The sequence below is a fragment of the Camelina sativa genome, chromosome 11 (assembly GCF_030686135.1).
Source record: "Camelina sativa cultivar CO46 ecotype springtype chromosome 11, ASM3068613v1".
NCBI lineage: Eukaryota > Viridiplantae > Streptophyta > Magnoliopsida > Brassicales > Brassicaceae > Camelina > Camelina sativa.
The window spans coordinates 30,862,785-30,884,640 of NC_141890.1; the positions used below are offsets into that span (position 1 = coordinate 30,862,785).

Below are 21,856 nucleotides of genomic sequence, written 5' to 3' on the forward strand. Positions count from 1 at the left end.
CAGCCAAGTAAGCTTCCATCTGTCCATCCTTGGCTTCGTATTCTCCGGAAAACTGGCTAGCTACTAATTGTGAATCACAAAAGGCTCTGAGTTTCTTGACACCAATCCCTACTGCGAGGCGAAGTCTAGCCAAGAACGACTCGTATTCAGCTTTGTTGTTTGACGAGGCAAAATTCAAGCGGAATGACTGCTCGATCATTTTGCTTGTAGGCGAATTGAGACGAACACCGATTCCTGTTCCGGTCCTTGAAGTATCTTCGTCCACGTACAAACTCCAGGGTCCTTCAATATTATCCTCGACCGAACTGGCGAGTGGTAGTTCGATGAGGAAATCTGCTAGTACTTGCGCCTTTGCGCAAGTTCGAGTTCGGAACTCGAATTCATATTCGCTCAGTTCTACTGACCATTTAGCTAACCTGCCTGACTGACTGGGACTATGGAGTATCATGCATAGTGGTTGTGTTGTTAGAACGATGATTGAATGAGACTGGAAGTATGGCCTCAAATTCCTCACTGAAACCACTACGGCTAAAGCCAAATTTTCCATCATCGGATACCTAGATTCTGCTCTTGTGAAAGATTTACTAACGTAGAAAATGGGCCTTTGCTCCCCCCTTTCCACACGAACTAGAAATCCACTTACTACACCTTCCGAGATGGCTACATACAGGACTGGTGGTTCGGACAGATAAGTCTTTAGCTGGGAGAACGCCTCTTCGCACTTCTCATCCCAAGCGAACTGCCTCCCCCCTTTCTTCAGCACTTGGTAGAATTGGAGACATTTATCCATAGACCGCGAGATAAAATGATTGAGCTCTGCAATGCGCCCGTTAAAGCATTGAACCTCTCTCAAGGTCCTGGGGGAACTCATGGACAAAAATGCATTGATTTGCCTCGGGTTCGCATCTATACCCCACTTTGTCACGATGTATCCTAGGAATTCTCCTGACGGAACTGCGAACGTGCATTTCGTGGGATTGAGCTTCATTCCGAACTGATTCAGGATTTCGAAACACTTCTTTAAGTCAGCGAGGTGCGAGTTAGCTTCCACTGACTTTACTATCATGTCGTCGATATAAACCTCCATGGTTTTCCCAAGCTGCTTTTCGAACATCCTATTCCCCATACGTTGGTAAGTTGTTCCAACGTTCTTCAGTCCGAATGACATTACTTTGTAACAATAAGTTTTGCGGTCCGTGATGAACGTTATCTTCTCCTGATCATCTGGGTGCATGAGGATTTGATTGTAACCGGAGAAGGCGTCCATGAAGGAAATTAGCTCGTGGCCTGAGGTCGACTCGACCAACCCTTCGATGTGCAGGAGAGGAAAACTGTCCTTTGGGCATGCTTTATTTAAGTCGGTGAAGTCAACGCAGACTCGCGTATCTGTCCAGTCTTAAGCAGTCGGTCTACTTCCAAGTTGACGATTTCAGCTCGCTCGGGACCTTGCTTGCTTCACTTCTGCTTTACTGGACGGAAAGTTGGATCCACATTTAAATCGTGCGAGATGATGTCAGGACTGATTCCGATCATCTCTTCGACTGACCATGCAAAGATAGTTATATGCTCTTGGAGGACGAAAATTAGATTGGCCCGCAGCTCGCTCCCCAATCCTGCTCCTATCTTGATTTCTTGATCCGGAAATTTTGCATTAATGAATATGGCTTCAGTGAGGTCGCCTGTAAGTTGCTTTCGGACTGGATTCTTGGCGAACTCGAGCTGTGGTTGCTATTAGACCAACAGCTTGTGACTTGCAAGGTAGCAGCTTCTCGCCACTCTCTGGCTTCCCGAACTCCTTGTGGGGTTGGGAACTTGACACACTGATGGTAAGTTGATCGTACTGCCTTCATTTGGAACAACCAAGGTGTTCCCATTATTGCATTGTAGGCTACAGGTCGGTCAAAGACCGTGAACTCCACCATTTTAACTACGCCTTGAGTGGATACGGGTAAAGTGATTGTCCCTAAGGACATCGACGTTTCGCCTGTAAATGAAACTAGTGGTGAGGGAGGACCTGCGATGTGCTCTCTTCCGATACCCATCCTAGTGAGGGTTACCAAGACAATCAAGTCCACCGAGCTTCCAATGTCTATTAAAATCCGGGAGACCTCGTGATTCGCGATGTCTAGCCAAATGACCAAAGCGTCATCGTGCGGAGAATCCAAATCTTCTGTTTCCTTCTCCGAGAAGGTGATTTGGGGGAGGTCGGTAGCAGTAAGCTTTATTCGCTTAGGCCCTGAGCTGATTAGTTTCCGCTGATGGTCCTTGATTGCCGTTATCGAGTTACGAAATAAACGTGATCACCCATTATGACATCTATCCTTTTCTTGGGACATGTGTCAATATCCGTCTGCTTCGGCTTTTTTGGTGGTGTGGCGTCCTCATCTTCTTCGGACATCGTTTTTTGCTCGAGCTCATCGATAGACACGCTTGGCATCTCGCCTAATATAAACTTCTCAGCCAGAAGATGCATCAATTTTTTTTGTAGTCTCGATTTGAATGTCTGTTGCTTTTATGGAGTTCACATTATGTGTTTTCATCTCGAACCCACTTGTTAATTGGTAGGACCCCGCTCTTGGAACGTGGTGAAAATGGTGGTTTAGACGGTGATCCTCTAGGAGAACCCTTTTAAGGAGATTTATCCACTGCAAAAGTTCCGAGTCCGGACTTCGGTGTTAAGGGAGGCGTTCCGAGTCCGGACTTCGGTTTTACTGCGGCTTTATGCTTCTGGGCGGCGGCTGCCTTCTCTTCTTCTGCGACTATCCAGTTCGAAGCGCGGTGTAAGGCGTCCTGGATGGTAGCGAACTGGTTAACGGTCAACTCCTCGCCAAAAAGAGGCCATTCTTAAGAGCGGCCAAGGTGGTTGAATCCGAGAGCCCTGGGATCTGGACTTGAATTTCCTTGAACTTGGTTATATAAGAGCAGAGTGACTCTCCAGCGGCTTGGCTTAGGTTCCAAAGTTGAGCATCCGTTATTGCCGTTTCGATCAAGCTCGAATATTGCTTGACAAAAGAGGTCGACAGTTCCGTGAAATTAGTAATGGATCCGGCTGCTAAGGATGCGAACCAAAGCAGAGCGGGTCCGTAGAATGTTTCTGCGAACAATTTACAATACCCTGCGTCAGCTTCGTGAGGCTGGAGGTCCACGCGGCTAGCCGTGAGAAGGAAACTTTTGAGGTGTGTCGTGGGATATCCCTTTCCCTCTTAGCTTGAGAATGTAATCTTTCTCGTGTCGTTAACACAGACTCGAGCTATCTGGAGGGAGAATCGGGTTCGCTTAGACGGGGGAGGGATCCGAACTGGGACTTCTGAGGAACCGGTAACTTCAACTTGCATCGGAGTACGATTGTCTCCGGCAGGCGTCAGTGTCACTTGAGGAGCAGTCTGAGGCAGGAGGGTATCTCCAGGGGTCGTCGCTATCGTGACCTGCTGCGGAGTGAGTGGCTGGTTGGTGCCAGTGAAATCTAGAGCGCGCCGCCGTGGGTTTTGCTCGGAGGAAAGGAGATCGACGCGATCAGCATATGCGCGGTGAGAAGCCGATAGATCGGTGACCGAATTGGCGATTGTATCCAACCGAGCAGATACTTGCCCTTCCAGACTGTCAAAGTGATCGGACAAGGTGGTGGTGGCTACTTGTTGGCGATATGTCTTCTCCGCTAAATCCTGCAATAATTTTTGAATCATTTCCAAAGTTACCTGATTGGACGACTCGTGAGCCATAGTAGCGTTGTATGGTGCAGATCTGAGAAAAGGTCGGAACTATTGAGAGTATAGGTGATATCTCCCTCCTTCTAGCGCCAAATGTCAGAGCTGAATATGAACTTCTCTTTACGGAGTTTTTACTGAGCGGAGGTGCTTACCACCATTCTAGTTCCGAACTCAATATAGAATGTAAAAAACTATTTTGCGAGGTGAATGTCAAGTATTATTGCTCAATTAGAATTTTTCCGATCCCCATTACAATCTCTCACTCTTCGTACTTATACTGCCTAATTACAATTAATATCATATCAATCTATCACGTGAATCTCGCACTCCATTGAATACAATAAATAAAATCTTTGACCGATCCCCCGACCTCCGAAGCGACTTGTTTGCCGTTACACTCTACTTCACTTCTCCGCTTGTTGATTGTGGGCCGAAGCCCACGACCCGAGGTAACCGATCGTGGTACCAACAATTAGAATCCGTGCTAGAGCACTGGTTGATATTCTTTTTATTTATATTGTAATTTTTATATAAAATATAATTTATATGATTGTTTTTAAAAGTTGTTGTAAATAAAACATTATGCAATAAAAGCATATACTAAATATGAGGACTTGAATTTTTTTTGAGATTTCTTATGATTGTTCTGCGGATTAGCCTAAATTTTTTGAAATTTATCAAATCAATCATAATAAACATTATTTCTGTTATTTTGATATATAGTTGCTAGTATAATCGAAAATCATTTTTAATCCGCGGAAGAGTGATGAATTTTTGAGATCTTGTTGCATATAAATGGTTAATTAAATATTTTGTGGAGATTTTTTTTTTTTGGAATATCTTTGTTAAGAGGATCTGAAATTGAGATTTAAGTGATGGTTACAACCCATATAACCTATCAAATAATTAAATAATTAATTTTATAAACCATATTATATATTATATAGTACACACAAAAAAGTTTGTACTTCTGTTTTATTATATAGGTGATAAATTTTTGAATGAATATATACACCTTTTATTTCTCTTTTCATATCACCAGTATAAGTTTACAGAAATAATTGCCACAAAAGAAGTGGGGAAAAAGAAAATAATAATAATAATCAATGAAAAGTTAAATATTAATAATTGAAAATTTGGGATTTCGGGAAGATTCAAATTGTGGTTTGGAACTGGTGGATATCGGGAAGATTCCAATTGTGATTTTCCACTCATTTTATTCTATTTTTGTATTTTTTTTTTGTTCGATTTCGTTTTCTCGGTTGTAATTTTTCCTAACCGGAACAAATCCTTCAGGAAAAATGGAAAATATTGTCATTATGTCATCCTAAAATGAAATAAATGGGCCTTTGCCAACTCTATTGGGCTTACACTACAAAAGCTATTTTCGGCCATATATTGGTGAGTAATGTCATGGTTCGTCGACATTGGTCGGTTCAAGTGCTTCATCATACAAAAAAAGTTGGGATGCTGCCGGATGAATTAGCTTGGGTTCAACCGAAAACCGGATAGTGGTTTCTTTATAGACTAAGACCACACAACCACATTGAACATGTACCAAAATCCATATTTTTTATTTAGCAAACCAAGAAAGGTAAAAAAGTCAAGCTAAGATTTAGCCGTTTCGGTTCTAAACCGGAGAAGCAAAGACAAACTCAAGAAAAGATCTGTTGCAAGACTTTAGAATTTTTATATATAAATGTTTCCATTCCAAAGTTTTTCCTTTTTTCCAAGCTGAAAATATTCGTATAGATTTATGTTTTGTATCAGAAGAAAACGACGGTTTGTTTGATGGTGATAATGACGTCATTACAATAGGTTCACTGACTTTTTCAACAGACTAATTATATGAGTTTTTGAGGATTAAATGTGGCTTGTATATTTGAATTTGTTCATAATGTTTTGTACTTTCGGTTTAACTTTGTAGAATTGTTGATAAAATAAGATAATTTTTTTTTACTAAAGCAACAATAAAAGAAGTACTTAAATTCAATAAACTATTAAGTAGGAGCTACCACGAGATTTGTTTTCCATGCAAAATAATCAATTGCGTGATCGTGGAATAGTTTTATGTTGGAAAAAGTCTTTGACGGTGACAAAAACTCATTAAATATGTACAAGCACTAAGAGCATCTCCAGTGGGGAGTACTCTATGCGTTGCTTTTCTATTTGAAGCCAAAAAATAAATAAAAAACCCATAATATTGTCCAATTATTTGAGAATCGTTTCTACAGGAAGCAACGTGGAAGCAACCTTTCTCTCTCGTGTTAGGTTTTGGTTGGTTGTTGGATAAATATAATTTTTTTTTTCTTTCACGACCTCCTCTCTCCTTTCTCTCTCGATCTTAACGGTGATGGATTCGCCGATTCAACTCCGGAAAAATTTCCGATGATGGTAACGTCGACGTTGTCTCCGTTGAAGATGGTGTTGTTTCTCTCAAACTCCAAGGTTTGCTCTCTTTATTATTTTTGGATTTCAATTACAAAAAGTTCAGATTTTGGAGTTAGGTTATTGCTGATTTTGTTCGAAAAAGATTGAAACTTTTTGGAGTTGTTGGAATCTGTCACTGATCAGCCTTCAGATTTATTGAATTTATATGCTCTATAGTACTCTGGAGTCGAGTTTTTGATAAAGAAGTAAAGCAGATGACCGTTGAGGTGAGTGAGGCTCCTTTTAAGAGTGGCAATGGTGAAGCCAATCCAAAGAGAGTGGCAACGGTTTACATACTGCATGATGGGGATTGCGTTTGACTGTTATTGATACTTCTCTATCCCCTGATCAACGAAATATGATTTTATCTGGAAGCGATGATAATATCTGCAAGGTGATTGTTTTTGTTGCTGCGTTGATTCATTGGGAGAGATAAGCTCTGGTTTATTGCTGGTTTTGTCTCTGCAGAATCAAGAAGAAAAAGCCTGTGGCAATTGCGATCAATATGGCCATTGCGCTCAATATGGCCATTGCGCTCATTTGAATCAAGCATTGCTCTGTTTACTCTCTCTACAAAAACGTTCACAGCAAGCGAAATAGTGAAAGCTACTAATAACTTTGATGAATCGAGGGTTCTTGGTGAAGGTGGATTCAGACGGGTTTACGAAGGTGTTTTCGATGATGGAACTAAAGTAGCAGTTAAAGTATTGAAGAGAGATGACCATCAAGGTAGCCAAGAGTTCTTGGCTGAAGTTGAAATGCTTAGCCGTCTTCATCACAGAAACCTTGTGAATTTAATCGGTATTTGTTCTGAAGATCGTAACCGTTCCCTGGTTTATGAACTCATACCAAATGGCAGCGTTGAATCTCACCTCCACAGTATGTTTTTTTTCCAGACCTCATATATACCTATGGTTTTGGTTCCATTTGGTTTTCTTATTTTTGAAGCTAATCTCTTGTTTTCTTTATGTTTCTTGTTAAGGGATCGATAAAGAATCTTCGCCGTTAGATTGGGATGCTCGGTTGAAGATAGCTCTTGGTGCTGCCCGTGGTTTAGCGTATTTACACGAAGACTCTAGCCCCCGAGTTATACACTGAGACTTCAAGTCCAGCAACATCTTGCTTGAACAAAATATAGATGGTTCTCTCTCTTACGCACTTTGAGCCTAGTTGATCTTTATCTATCCTCGTCTTCTTAGCTTGTTGTTTAATACTTTTACAATATTGGTTGTCTTTCTTTTTCAGTTATCAGCTTCCTGCTAGTTCCAATTCTAACATGACTAGTAATCATGGTGTTGCGAGGAACTACTGAAGTCTATTGGTAGAGAGAAGTAGCTCAATCGTGGACGCCAAGCCTCCATTGATGTTTTCGAACTAGTCAGGCAAGTCAGACCACATCAAACCAACAAAAACTTTTGAAAGTGAGTTTTTTTTTACTTACAATCACTCAATACATTCGCTTCAATTCCCCATCCATATATGAGACTCAGTTTTTTTTGTTTTGTTTTTCCTGCTTGTGCTTCTCTAGATGATGGAGATATTATTAAGGATGATGCTGAGTCGTGGAGTATAGATTCGTCAGCTCCACACCTTCTTTCTCATTCATTCTTAATCCTATTTTCCTGCATCTCTTGCTTTATCAATGTCTGGTCTATATATGTGTTTTGCTTGTTTTTGATTCAGATTCTGCCAAAAAAAATAGCTTCTTTGATCATTATACAACATTTAACTTTTTTCCTCTTCTTTCTTTCTTTCTTTTGATTTTGTAGTTTAAGAAACATTGATGGGATTTCTCGAGTGGAAGGTTGTTTTATTTAAAGTTTTTAGTGACTTACTTTGTTTAGTTTAATATTAATTATATTATTAGTTTAATTGTGAGTAACTTATATGAGTTGCTCTAGTGGAAATGGTCTAAACAATAATAACTTAGCAGTTAAATAAATTAGCCATATCAAAAAAACAACTCAAAATTAGCCAATATTATAATGTGATATTGTCATGCATACGTGCAAAGATACAAAATATTAATATATTTTTGCATAGTCACTTGAGAAACACCTATAGTGAAATAGTTTATTTAAACAATACGTCTTCTTGTCTACAAAGAATCAAAGATACGTCGATACGTGTTAATTTAAATATGAAAGATCATTAATACATAGTTTTCCTTGTTTATTCCTCCGAATTAATATCCACCAAATTCACCCTATGTTCAAACACAACATATTGCAAGTTATGTTGTTATGCATGTCAATTATAACTTGTCACATCTTTTCTGGGGTCATAATTTGTTGTTCTACTTGAACTAATTCGATCAATTTTTTTTCAACCATTAATATCTAGGAAAAATAATCTCATACTTGAGAATTTTGGTCACCGATTCAATGTTTATTTTAATAATTTATTACAACTTTGATTTAGTTAAATAACTTAAAATTAAGTTATGCTTTTAAAAAGATGTAAAGAAAAACAAGGGTAACCTCAACTAAAAAAATATATAAATCACTAAACTGAAATTAAAACATTGCAAATATAACAACAACGCGTACCTCGATAAAGTTCACCCTCATGATATATATTTTTGGTGAAATAATAGCTTAACTTCGAACATGAACTCGGTTTCATTTTTGCTTTTTTCTTTCAGAAATTAGTTAAGCATTCAAACCATATACATATTAACTTCATAAAACATTCAATCCCCCTATTTAATAGATAGTTATGGGAATATATATTTCGAAGTATTCACATTGAGGGACCAAAAAAGAAGAGAACTGGTCCCCGAAGCAATAATTAGGAAACAACTTTGGTTAAGGGGCAAACATATATACCACTCTCTGTTCCATTCAATCATATATAGATAAAATAAATAAAAATAAAAATATATATGTGGATATGTAGAGTTGGACCACACTGTGAACAAGTCTGCAAGAATGTATAAAGAAGGGAGAGAGTGTGAGATCATGAGTAGTGTGAAGCAGTTTCTAGTTTCAAGTTTCAAGAACACTTACTAAACCCTAAAGCTCAAAACTCTGTACTGTCTCAGACATTTATCAGATCTCTCAGATTTTTCCCTTTTTCCCACAGTTATGATCACATTGGTTTTTTCTTCTTGTATTCTCTCTTTATCGGTTATGATTTGATTTGTTTTATTATTTTATGTATCTCTCCTCTCCTTAAAAACTTAACATAGGTGATGCTCCTTTTATATGTTAGAAAGTATTTGTTGATAATTACGTTTTAATGCATTATGCATAGCAATGAAACTCTGCCCTACTACTAAAAGTTGTTTATCATCGTAGATTTACAATGTTTCTACTCTTTCACACAAATACTAAGACATTTTATTCGCTTTCAAATCTTATAGATGTGAATCATTTTATCGCTCTGTCCATCTTTTTTATAAAAAGGTCTGAAGTGATGACGTCAAGCATCAGTGGAGGGTATTTTCGGAATATCAAAAAGAGGAAGGAAAAACAAAAAAAAGGATTGTTTGTGGAATTTTTGGTATGAAACGGCGGAAAGAGCTTCCGTTTCGGGTTGGACCACTTGCCCCCTTTTTAAAACATGTTTTATAAGCCCACTCTCATAAATCATGGCGCGTGTTTTGTCATACATATCTGTCTAACCCCAATTTTAATATTATAAGTTAGTTTTCATAGTGTTTAGTTATATACTATCTTCTGTAATTTGAACACAGTTATATAGGAAAATTGAAATAATAATTATTAGAAAAAGGGAATTACATATAAATTGTAACGTTAATTAGTTTCACTGTAACAGCTCCCTAGAGGATATATCTTGTTTTGAAATGAGTTGAATTCTTAGAAATGGGCGCGTGGGAGATGATATATCTTGTTTTTTACTTGGACAGGAGGACATATCTAGTTTCATTTAAATGTGTAAGAATTAGAGAAAATAAAAAAGAAAAATGGTCCCAAAAAAAGAGGAAAATCAATTAAATGCAATTTTTTGGTGGAATGAATTTAATTAAAGAAGAAAGAAATTAGAAAGGAAGAAGAGAAAATGGAGGACCACTTAATCACACCCCTCATGCACAATCCCTTAGTTTGGGAACAATTCTTATAAAACATTTATAATTATCCCAAATTCTGAAACTATGTATATATATTAGTTTGTTTGTTATTAATGTGAAAATCCCTCAAAGTTTTCGAGTATATTCTTATCCTGTACTGCCTTGATAGTTTATAATTAACACATGCGACGTATTTACTATAAAATTTAATGTAAATGATTCATTTAGAAAAAGTTGGTAAAGATTAGAGTTACACGTTGGATTTTTCGACTTCCTTGGCATGAACTTGATGTATATGTTTATACTATAATTAAGATACTCAATGTGAGTATTCTACTACACAAGTAATATCAAAATTTTGTGGTATTGTTGGTTATAAGTTATACTCAAATTTGTCATTTATAAGAAAACTCACTGGTTTATCCATCCAATGAAAAGAAGTAAGCTTTTTGGGTGATTCTATTAAATATTGTGTTGTTAAATAACTACAAACACAGTGTCGTCTTTGTCTCTTCCATGTATCTTTTTTAATGTCCTCTTTTACAACTTGGCTTTATGTTTAACTAATCAAAAGCTATCCTACTTAGAAAGCTATTCAATTAAATAATTAATTAACTTCTTAATATATAGTATTATTGCACTTCAGTTAAGTAATAAGTACATATACGTTCTTTTTCTCCAATGTGGCGTTTGACTTATTTTTTGATTGAACGATCGAGCTCGCATAATCGCATTTGCATGTAAAGAATGTTGTATGTCTTTTTTTTTGGATTGCCAAGATGTCTTATATCTAAATTAGAAAGAAAGGAAAAGTGTCAAATTTATTTTATCAAATAATATTTTTACAATAATTATTAATAGACATTTAAATGTAAATAAATTGATTTTTTTTTTGTATCTCTTTGTCAACGATGTTTAATAAAACTTTGAATATTGTTCTTTCTTCTGCGTATATAGTTGGAAATCAAACGGATATATTTTTTGTTTTGTACTCTCTGGATTAGTTAAATAGAGTTAGTGACCGACTAACAACATACTATTAAATGAAAACACAACCGTTTGTTTAATATGCTATCGTCAATCTAATACAGTAATATTAGTATATTACTCTTCCACGTACTGTGCAAATCAAATGGTTTTGGTTTCCTCACTAATTTACATAAAGGACTATAATGGCGTTATTCTGCTATAAGTTATGTATAACTTTTATTACCATTGTTTATTTATTTAAAGTTTTGACATGGATTGGTTTAATAGTTATTGTTAAACAGTAGAGAAGTGACACTGAGACATATCTGAGAAAAGCCTGAACTCAACTCCTACTTCTGGTTTGATTTCTTGGGATTCGCTCCTTTCATTTATTTACCTCTCCATCTGTACAGAAACATATATCTATATATATAATATGTATTGGTATGTTATTTCCTAAGGTTATTTCTCTAGCGATAAGAAAGATGAAATATATATTTTTTCTTGGTAAACAGATGAACTAATTTGTTATCTTAATATTTAAATTAGTATAATTTAATTATACTTCTCAAGCGAACTTTTTTTTGTTTGCTGAGAGTTTATCTAATGGGGAAATTCTTCTGGCGAAATGAATCATGGTGCTATTCATTTTTATATAATTAACTTTTCATAAAAACAATCTGTAGCAAAATAGCGGAGGCATACGTCTATACGTACGTGTATTATATATTCTAAATATACATATAGAAAGGGATACCGTTTGTACAAAATAGTAGTTATATTTGTACATTCACGTGACTGGCTAAATCATTTGTAGAATTAATATTATTTTCATTTGAAAAACCATCGTTCAATGTTTATGCCTCATAAAATTGTTTAAAAACTAGTTTACAAAAATATTTCAGGGAATATCTCATTGTTGCTTACTTGCTTACATAAAAGCAAAGGGTAACTAACAACAAAATTGATAATATCATAATATATTGTATACATCAATATACTGATATAGTGATACATGCATACCCATATTACACGTATATTTTTTCTAATCATTCTTTTCCGAACCACAGGACCCAATATGTACGTATACATGTCACGTATATCCTTATTTGAATAGTCTTGTAATATAAATTTTCAAATTAGTAGGTTCATAATAATTGAAGGAAGAAAATAATAAATAGAGGGAGACACCACCTGTATAGTATTTTCCTGGTCAGACTTAATATTACGAACGTCAAAGAAGAAGAAAATAAAAACCATTAATAAGACTTATGTTTCAATTATATATTTATACACAATTACAAAACAATTAACCAAACTTAAACTAAATGTATAATAATTGACAAGCTTTTTGTGACACCAAAAAAAAAAATTGAAAAGCATTTATATGCGGAAAAAATCAGAAAATAATATTATTAAGTTTTTTTTTTTTTTGGAAAAGAAAAAGCATTTTGACCCACTTGTGATATATAGATATATATAGAGAGAGAGATTAAAACATTGATGGCTAGCTATTGAGTCTATGGGGGAGGGTCATGATCACCTATCTTCTGATCTCTGAAGAGATACCCATCTGATATTTTCTCTTCCGAGGTTTTATTTTTTATTTTTACCAATTTATAACTTTTTTTTTGCCTGTAGTACAATTTACAGACCCATACTAAAAGAAAAATTAAATTTTGTCAAAGTACAAAACAAAGAGAGAGGTGAAGCCACACAATCTCTTTTCTTCTCTCTCTCTATCTCTCTCTGTTATATCTCTTTTCTTCTCTCTCTCTCTCTCTGTTATATCTCTTCTGTTTAGTTCTTTTATTCTTCTTCTTCTTCTTCTTCGTCTTCATAATCTCTCTTTCTCTCTCCATCTTCACCTAAAGAATAAAGAATAAGAAGAAAATATATAATTCACTTCTTCTTTATTATGCGAAACTTTCTTGTAGGGTTTTAGGAGAGCTATCTCTATTATCTTGTCTTGGTTCTGAAACAAAGTTTTTGTTTCTTTCTCTTTTTTTTCTCATGATTTGGCGGCTTTGGGTATGAAAAGCTTTGCCTTTCTGTTTTGTTTATTGGTTCTTTTTAACTTTCCTGGATATGGGTTCTTGTAGATCTTAATGAAACTCTTGTTTGTGTCCCAAAAAGAATTTTTTTTTTTTAATTTTTCTTCTCTTTTTTTTTTGGGTCTATTCTTGAGACATGGCAAGAGATCAGTTCTATGGTCATAACCATCATCATCACCAAGAGCAACAACATCAAATGATTAATCAGATCCAAGGGTTTGATGACACAAACCAAAACCCAACCGATCATCATCATTATAGTCATCAGATCTTTGGCTCAAACTCCAACATGGGGATGATGATAGACTTCTCCAAGCAACAACAGATTAGGATGACTAGTGGTCCGGATCATCACCATCATGATCAGACAAGTGGTGGTACTGATCAGAATCACCTTCTAGAAGATTCTTCATCTACTATGCGACTATGCAATGTTAATAATGATTTCCCAAGTGAAGTAAATGATGAGAGACCACCACAAAGACCAAGCCAAGGTCTCTCCCTTTCTCTCTCCTCTTCAAATCCTACAAGCATCAGTCTCCAACCCTTCGAACTCAGAACGCAACAACAACAACAAGGGTATTCTGGTAAATCAACGCATCATCAGAATCTCCAACACAGCCAGATGATGATGATGATGATGAATAGTCACCACCAAAACAACAACCATCAGCATCAAAATCATCATCATCAGTTTCAGATTGGGAGTTCCAAGTATTTGAGTCCAGCTCAAGAGCTACTGAGTGAGTTTTGCAGTCTTGGAGTTAAGGAAAGTGATGAAGAAGTGATGATGATGAAGCATAAGAAGAAGCAAAAGGGTAAACAACAAGAAGAGTGGGACACAAGTCACAACAATAATGATCAACATGACCAATCTGCAACTACTTCTTCAAAGAAACATGTTCCACCACTTCACTCTCTTGAGTTCATGGAACTTCAGAAGAGAAAAGCCAAGTTACTCTCCTTGCTTGAAGAGGTAACTTATTTACAAGAAATTCGTATTCTATTATCAAAACATTTCATGGTCGTTTCTTGAAAAAAATCTAATCCTCTTTTTTATTTGGTGTCAACTTATTCCTCAAATATGTAAAATACCCACAAATCTTATATCAAAGCATTTCATGGGTTTGTTAAAAAATCTTAAAACTTTTTTTTTCTTCTTCATTTGATCCCAACTTATTCCTAAATATGTAAAATACCCACAAATCTAGTATCTTTTCGATTTTTAATTAAGGTCCATATGTTTATTTCTTAAAGATACAAATTTCTTTAAGATATAAGATAAAAAGATTCCTTTTTGTCTTCATTCTTTCATGTATTCTCTTCGAAAACATGTTCCATCGTATCATTCACGAAAAGATCAACTCTTTTAATTCCTTTACTCATTAATTATTTCTTTTTTATATAGAACCAAAATAACAATATATTATCTTCGCTTTGATCTAATTTGGAGACTCTAGTGGTCCTCCATATTAATAGCAACCGGTTTCATCATCATAAGCCATAACGAGTTGTTTCTTTTTCATGAATTACTCATTATGTAAAATTTATATTTATACGATGTGATTAAAATCTTCGTGAGTGGTGTGGGGTAACGTTTTTTTTATTTAATTTGGCCACAGCTTAAAAGAAGATATGGACATTACCGAGAGCAAATGAGAGTTGCGGCTGCATCGTTTGAAGCTGCGGTTGGTGTTGGAGCGGCGGAGGTATACACGGCGTTAGCCTCGAGGGCAATGTCAAGACACTTCCGGTGTTTAAAAGACGGTCTGGTAGGACAAGTTCAAGCGACGAGCCAAGCCTTGGGAGAAAGAGAAGAGGATAACCGTGCGGTCTCGATCGCTGCACGCGGCGAAACACCACGGCTGAGGTTGCTCGATCAAGCTTTGCGGCAACAGAAGTCTTATCGCCAAATGACTCTCGTCGACGCTCATCCTTGGCGTCCACAACGCGGTTTGCCTGAACGCGCCGTCACAACGTTGAGAGCTTGGCTCTTTGAACACTTTCTTCACCCGTAAGTTACTTAATACACAATTAACCTCTTATAATATATTTTACGCATCATTTATAACTAAAATTCGACGAAAAAATGCAAATTTATATGAAGATAGGAGCCACGTTTTATAATGATCATTCCTATAATTTACTAATTATGTGTCTTTTTAGTGACACACATTGAGTGTAGAACCACAAAAGTATACTTATATAAATTTTATTTTGTTTTATAAATAAAGCATTTAAAATAGCATATATAGTTATAGTTTTTTTACATGAATATTTTCGAACAAGTTAAAGTTCTGTACATTTTATATAGAGGGGATTGAGATTGACTTGACAAGCATAGGATACATACAATCTTCCTTAATCTGTTAATTGCATAAAGTTTTTTTTGTTTACCTTTTTCTTGCACTTGCATCATTGGTGTGAAAGTGAGTGTACTAACATACATATACATGTATACCAAAACATTTAGAAATAAATTAATTAAATCAAAATTTAACTGGTGGATGAAAGACAGAAATAGAGAAAGGTACAAAGTGTATTGAGAGAGAGAATCAATGTTCTTTACCTAACACTAACAAAAGAGAGAAACTATGAATAACTCCGTGCTTTTTATTTTCCTCCATGTTTTTCTTTTGCTTTTTTCCTCTCTTTTTTTATTTTTCCATTTATAATTTTTTTGTTTTCGAAAATTATATATTATCATCATATGTAAGACTTGTCTCCATCAATTCCCAAACACTGCTCAAACAATGAAACATCTTGTTAGTTTTCACCAAACCCTTTACCTTTGCTTCCATTTCTTTGCATCATTCTTCAATCATTTATATTCTTTTTTTTCTTTAGTTACATATATAATTTATTTTACAAGAAATGCTATTTAACTTCCATAAAGTAAAAAAAATTCTTGTTTTTTATTTTCAGATATCCGAGCGATGTTGATAAGCACATATTGGCCCGACAAACTGGTTTATCAAGAAGTCAGGTAAACAAATAACTTCACTAATTCTTTGATACATTCCAAAGTTATTTACTAAAGTTATAATAAACCAAAATTGTTAGGTATCAAATTGGTTCATTAATGCAAGAGTTAGGTTATGGAAACCAATGATTGAAGAGATGTACTGTGAAGAAACAAGAGGCGAACAAATGGACATTACTACAAATCCGATGATGATCGACACTAAACCGGACCCGAACCAGATAATTGGTGTCGAACCGGAATCTTTATCTTCGATAGTGACAAACCCTACATCCAAAACCGGTCTGAAAGCACTCAACTCAAACCAGCACGCAACGACGTCGTATGGGTCAAACTTTGACTTTTCCTTGTACGGTAACCAGGCCGTGACATACGCTGGTGAAGGAGGACCACGTGGTGACGTATCGTTGACGCTAGGGTTGCAGCAACGTAACGACGGTAACGGTGGCGTGAGTCTAGCGCTGTCTCCTGTGACGGCTCAAGGTGGCCAGCTTTACTACGGTAGCAGAGACCACATTGATCAAGAAGGACCGGTTCAATACTCAGCCTCGATGTTAGATGACGATCAAGTTCAGAATTTGCCTTATAGGAATTTGATGGGAGCTCAGTTACTTCATGATATTGTCTGAATTAAAATAAAAAAAAAAGATTTAGGACCAAAGAAAGTCTCTCTCGAAACATATTTTTCGAAAACCGATTCGGTTATGTAACGGTTTAGTTTAGATAAAGAAACCAAATTAGATATTTTTATATATATTACCGTTGTCTGATTGGATTATGGATTGGTGGACACGGATGTATTAATATATGAGTTAGTTGGTTCGTCAATATCACTCTTATAGGATATTTTTATTTGTTTTCTAAAAAATATGTATTATCGAGAGGGTGTTTTCTCAATTTTTATACATTTTTTTTTGTTATAGAAAATATTAACAAGTGTCTTTTCAAATCCATTTCATATTCTAGGACCATCTCAAACTATTTGGGAATGGTCTTCATAGTCAAATCAACATTTACTAAATTGTTTAAAAATTACAAAATCAATTGAATTGGTGTTTATAGTCAAATCAACAATTTCAAATCCAAACTAAATTAAATAAATAATTTAGAAATTCATAATTTTATTTAATTAAATTTTTAATATAAAATAGACGGTTTGTCCAAATACATTAAATATTAAGTTAAATGCATAATAAATTAACAAAATATTATATCCATAAGTAGTTATCCATTTGGATAAGTTTTAAAAAATTTTGATGAGTAAATTTTAAGCAAATTGTTAATCAATAAACCATCGAATCAAGCCCAATTACTATGAACATATGGACTTGATTCGATGGATATGGTGTGAACATTTTTTAGTAAATTGTAAAAGAAGTTTATTTACTTCTACTTTAGTTTTGTTTGCATTTTTAATATTTTTTTTCCTTAGCTTCATTTGCATCTTCCAATGTTTTTTATTTTCACCTAGATACTATAACCATATATATTCATTTGTTTACAGTTTTGTGGATATGCTTAGATATAATAGATACGATTGTTTGTTTGAGAGTTATAAACTTACCAAACCACAAATTGTTTGATCAACTGGGATTTGATACGTTTTTGTATGACTAAACACAAGTAAGTATCTATTAGTGATACTGCAGTTGAGCAACCACATATTAACGAACAAATGTTCAACTAAAAATGTATAGTTTAAATATAATAATTTATTTAAAATATAGCAAAATATATATCAAAATGTAGAAAATATAATAATAACCTATTATATAAAAATAAATTGATAATTTTTTGATATTAACTATCTAAATTGAAAACCAAAACACAAAAAGAGAAGAGAGAGACAAACAAAAAAAATCATACATTTATTAATTGACATTTTGCTGACTTTTTGAGGGCAAATTAGTCATAAATTTGTGAACAATAGAAAGAAGTGATGAAAAGTACACCATTAACACAAAGTAGGTCAAAGTTAGAGATGTTTATATAAAAATAGCCAAGTAGGTGTAAGTGTCAATCTTCCTAAACTATTTGATTATGTGTGTACAATATTACATTTAGAAAAGAGATGCACATGTCTTTCTCTTGTATACATTTTCTTTTACTAAGATTGTTGATAGTTTTTTTTTGTTAAAATCAACACTAATTTCCTGTTACAGATACATGAATTCAAGAAGTTTTAAGAGTGATTGAACTAATAATGCGACAACACATAAAGATACAAATAAATTTGTTTATCCTTATAGTATTAGTATCTGTAACGGAAATTAGTGTTGAAGTCAACCAAAAAAAACTAGCTACAATCTTAGCAAAATAAAATATATACAAGAGACATGCATGTACATCTCTTTTCTAAATGCAATTTTGTTTAAGAACATTAATTGTCCAATTTAAAATGCATATCAAAAAATATTTTGATCTAGATTGTTTATTAGATTATGGTCCATGTGTCGCATTTTTAATAATTCAAACAGCCAAAAAAATTTCAACATTATTTGATTATAGAAAAGATTTAGGATTGTATACTATGACGGATATAGGATTGTATACTGTTGTGTCACATTTTTAATAATTTAAAATAGCCAAAAAGATTTCAACATTATTTGATTATAGAAAAGATCTAGGATTTTATACTCTTATTGTTCAATTTAAACTGCATTTCAGAGTAATTTTCATATAGATTGTTAACTAGATTTTGGTCCATGTGTCATATTTTAATTAATTCAAATACCAAAAAAAATTGAACACTATTTGATTATAGAAAAGATCTAGTAGTGTATACTCTTATGAATCTAGGAATTAATTTATACTCTTATGGATCTAGGATTGTATACTCTTATAGAAAATACATTTTTAGAATCTTAATCTCATTTTATTGTTATGGATTTAAGATTGTATAATCTTACTTTTTAGTGAGTCATACTTGTTGTTTTGTCCAGTTGCTTGTTCATTTTTTTCACATCAGTCTCCAATATTAGTTATGATTACTGTTACAATTATGGATCGAGAATTGTATACTCTTATGGAAAATATTTTCTTAGCATCTTAATCTGATCTGCTGTATCACTCATGTATTCTTTTAGGCAATGTTTTCTTAGGACCTTAGTCTGATTTGCAATACCACTCGTGTAAGATATGATGCTATGTAGCTGTTATTTGGTGTATATATTTCGTACAATACTTCATATTTTTTTATCATTATGATGTAAATATTTCTCTCTTTTGTATGTTTTTCATGTATAGTAAGTTTTGTTAACATGTATTATTTAGTGAAATCACATGGAATCACAACTTCAATTAAAAACTAAAAAATATATTTATTTGTTTATTAAATTAATTTTATAATTCTAGCATCTTTAAAACAAATAAAATGAATTACATATTAAACTAAATTAAGAAACTTCTTTTTTTTGATGATAAAATAAAAAATAAAAAATTTAGTTCTTAAGTATTTATAGTTTTATAGAACTCCTATGAAGTGCACAAGTTACACATATTAAAAATACGATTGGGTTGTAAGACGTACATTACTTTTTTCATAAAGGCAGCGTAAGATTTAGGTATATAAGTTCAATAAAATTGGAAGAGTTTTCATTCTTCATAAATCATAAACTCGTACGTATATACATAATACAAATATAATTTATGTGTATGTTTATACACATATCCCACAAACATATATTGGATGCATGGAATGAAATATTTGTTTTGGTTAACATACATTGTACGGATTTGAAAATAATACAATAACTACGTTAAACCCAAATCATTAGAGCATTAGACAATCATATGCAGAGAGTAAATATATGGTCGTTGTGTTATTAATAACAAAACCTAGTAAAATAATGTCGACGACAAACATAATAAAGAAAGAACAAACTGATGACTAATCGGACCATTTGATGATAACGTTCAAATGTAAACTTCGTATAAATATTTGGTTATATGTACACATGAATTTCAAGAAAGTTCAAAAGTGCTTGAATTAACAGTATGACACATAGAGATACAATACAAATAGATTTATTTATCCTAGTGTCTTATTAAACGATATACGGTCTTTTAAACTTGAGATTATATTTAAGTTGATGTTAACCAAAGCTTATATGCAATATTGTTTGTCCAATTAAAACTTTTTTTTTGGGGGGGGGGGGGGGGGGAAATGTTAAGTTATTTAGTATAGATTGTTTACGTGTACGTGGCGATCCATAATTCAAATTAAAAGCCAAATTTCCAAGATTAATGATTTTTGGCTCATGCGTCGCATTTTTGCAGCTCCTTAAAACCAAAATAAATCTTAACTAAAATTCCTCTTTGCGAGATGTCGAACAAGACTTATATAATATATAGCTTTGTTTTAAATTCTCAACATTCATTTATTTATTGGAAAATAATATCCTAATAACTAATATTGTCCCTGGCATTACGTAGCTAGATAACGTCACAAACATCAAGTGGAATCAACAAGTGAATAAAATGCTATATAATCCAAAGGGTTGAGCTTTGGTGACTGGCGTTGGTCTCTTCAACACTCACAACTAACAGATTCACCAGCAAATGTTTATGAAGCGAAACTCTCACTTAAAATTGTGCCTTCAATAATTTTTGTAGTTTTGAGTTTACTAATAAAGTATGCAGAAATGTGACCACAAAACCAGAATGTGAGATAAGCAAGGAGCCATGGTTTGGTGATTGTACTTGTGATCTATTTTCTCCTAACATCCTTGTGTGTAGGTGCTTATATCGCCATTTGCACCAGCATTGGTGCTTTACTACACCACAAATAAGTTGTGTCATGCCACCTGATTCCTGCATCATCCTCATTTTGCACATCAATCTTACCTTGGATCTGTTTTTGTATTTGAGCCGCCAAAACTCAGAAGATTTTTTCTTCTTCTTCTTCTTCTTCTTCTTGCGTGTTAGTCGTCGTTGCCTCCAACGAAACACTCCATCGAACACTGGCTGCTTATAAAACCACAGCTTATCACCATTTATGTGAAGAAACAGAGGATCTGTACGAGTTACAAACTATCGCAGAATGTACCTGAAGGACTTCAGACGAAGCGGGAAAGTGTCAAGGTTTCTTTGCCAGCACAACACCTTGAAGACAGTGCGGTGCATCGAGCGTGGAGATGCTGAGCATGGGCGAAAAAGGTGTCAGCCTAAAAGGTGTCCGTTAGAAGCTACAAGCATGTGGAGTGTTGAAGTCAACATAATGATGAGGGTTCTCCTATGACTCATTGGACAAAGAGAGGTTCTTGAAGGACATGGTGCATAGGATGACTTGCTGGATAAAGAAGAGTATGGTGAATATTGTTGCTGTCTATAAAAGAGAAGCATTTCACATCTTTGTGCGGTTACCCACTTTTAGAGAGAGAAAAAGTGTGTGTGTTTAGATCTAAGTAGAAGATCAATATTGCTTGAGAGTTTCATTGGTGAGTGAATTAAGAGTGAGCATAGCTGTTGCTGTGCAGGTAAGATTGGGTAGATTAGGATTGGTTCAGTGGCAAACCAGCTGTTGTAGTGTTGCATAAAACTGATCAAACAAGCTTGTAATATAGTTGTTTGAGAAAGTCTTAATAAAGCTCAGTTTACTGTTTTCCTGGTGTTCTTGTAGTAGTATTCACGGTTCTAGTTATTTCATTATGTTCCAAAGTGCTAACATCCCCTAAGTGTT

At 34.5% G+C, this 21,856-nt stretch overlaps 1 protein-coding gene and 1 long non-coding RNA gene across 4 annotated transcripts; both read left to right on the forward strand.

Moving 5' to 3' along the window:
• The first annotated feature begins 5,891 nt into the window (after window positions 1–5,891).
• Window positions 5,892–7,956, forward strand: LOC104724510 (uncharacterized). Of its 3 annotated transcripts, none has more exons than XR_757698.3 (5): window positions 5,892–6,155; window positions 6,315–7,016; window positions 7,120–7,278; window positions 7,383–7,558; window positions 7,666–7,956. It is a non-coding gene; the product is annotated as an uncharacterized LOC104724510 (long non-coding RNA). The 3 variants fall into 3 exon arrangements; XR_757699.3 differs by having other exon boundaries at window positions 5,925–6,155; window positions 6,289–7,016; XR_015570964.1 differs by having other exon boundaries at window positions 6,005–6,155; window positions 6,353–7,016.
• Window positions 7,957–12,560: 4,604 nt separating this feature from the next.
• Window positions 12,561–17,004, forward strand: LOC104724512 (homeobox protein BEL1 homolog). Its single transcript, XM_087471124.1, has 4 exons — window positions 12,561–14,169; window positions 14,816–15,207; window positions 16,119–16,179; window positions 16,257–17,004. Exons 1-4 carry the CDS (start codon window positions 13,330–13,332, stop codon window positions 16,803–16,805), a joined length of 1,842 nt encoding a protein of 613 aa, XP_087327250.1. The 5' UTR covers window positions 12,561–13,329; the 3' UTR covers window positions 16,806–17,004.
• The last annotated feature ends 4,852 nt before the right edge of the window (window positions 17,005–21,856 follow it).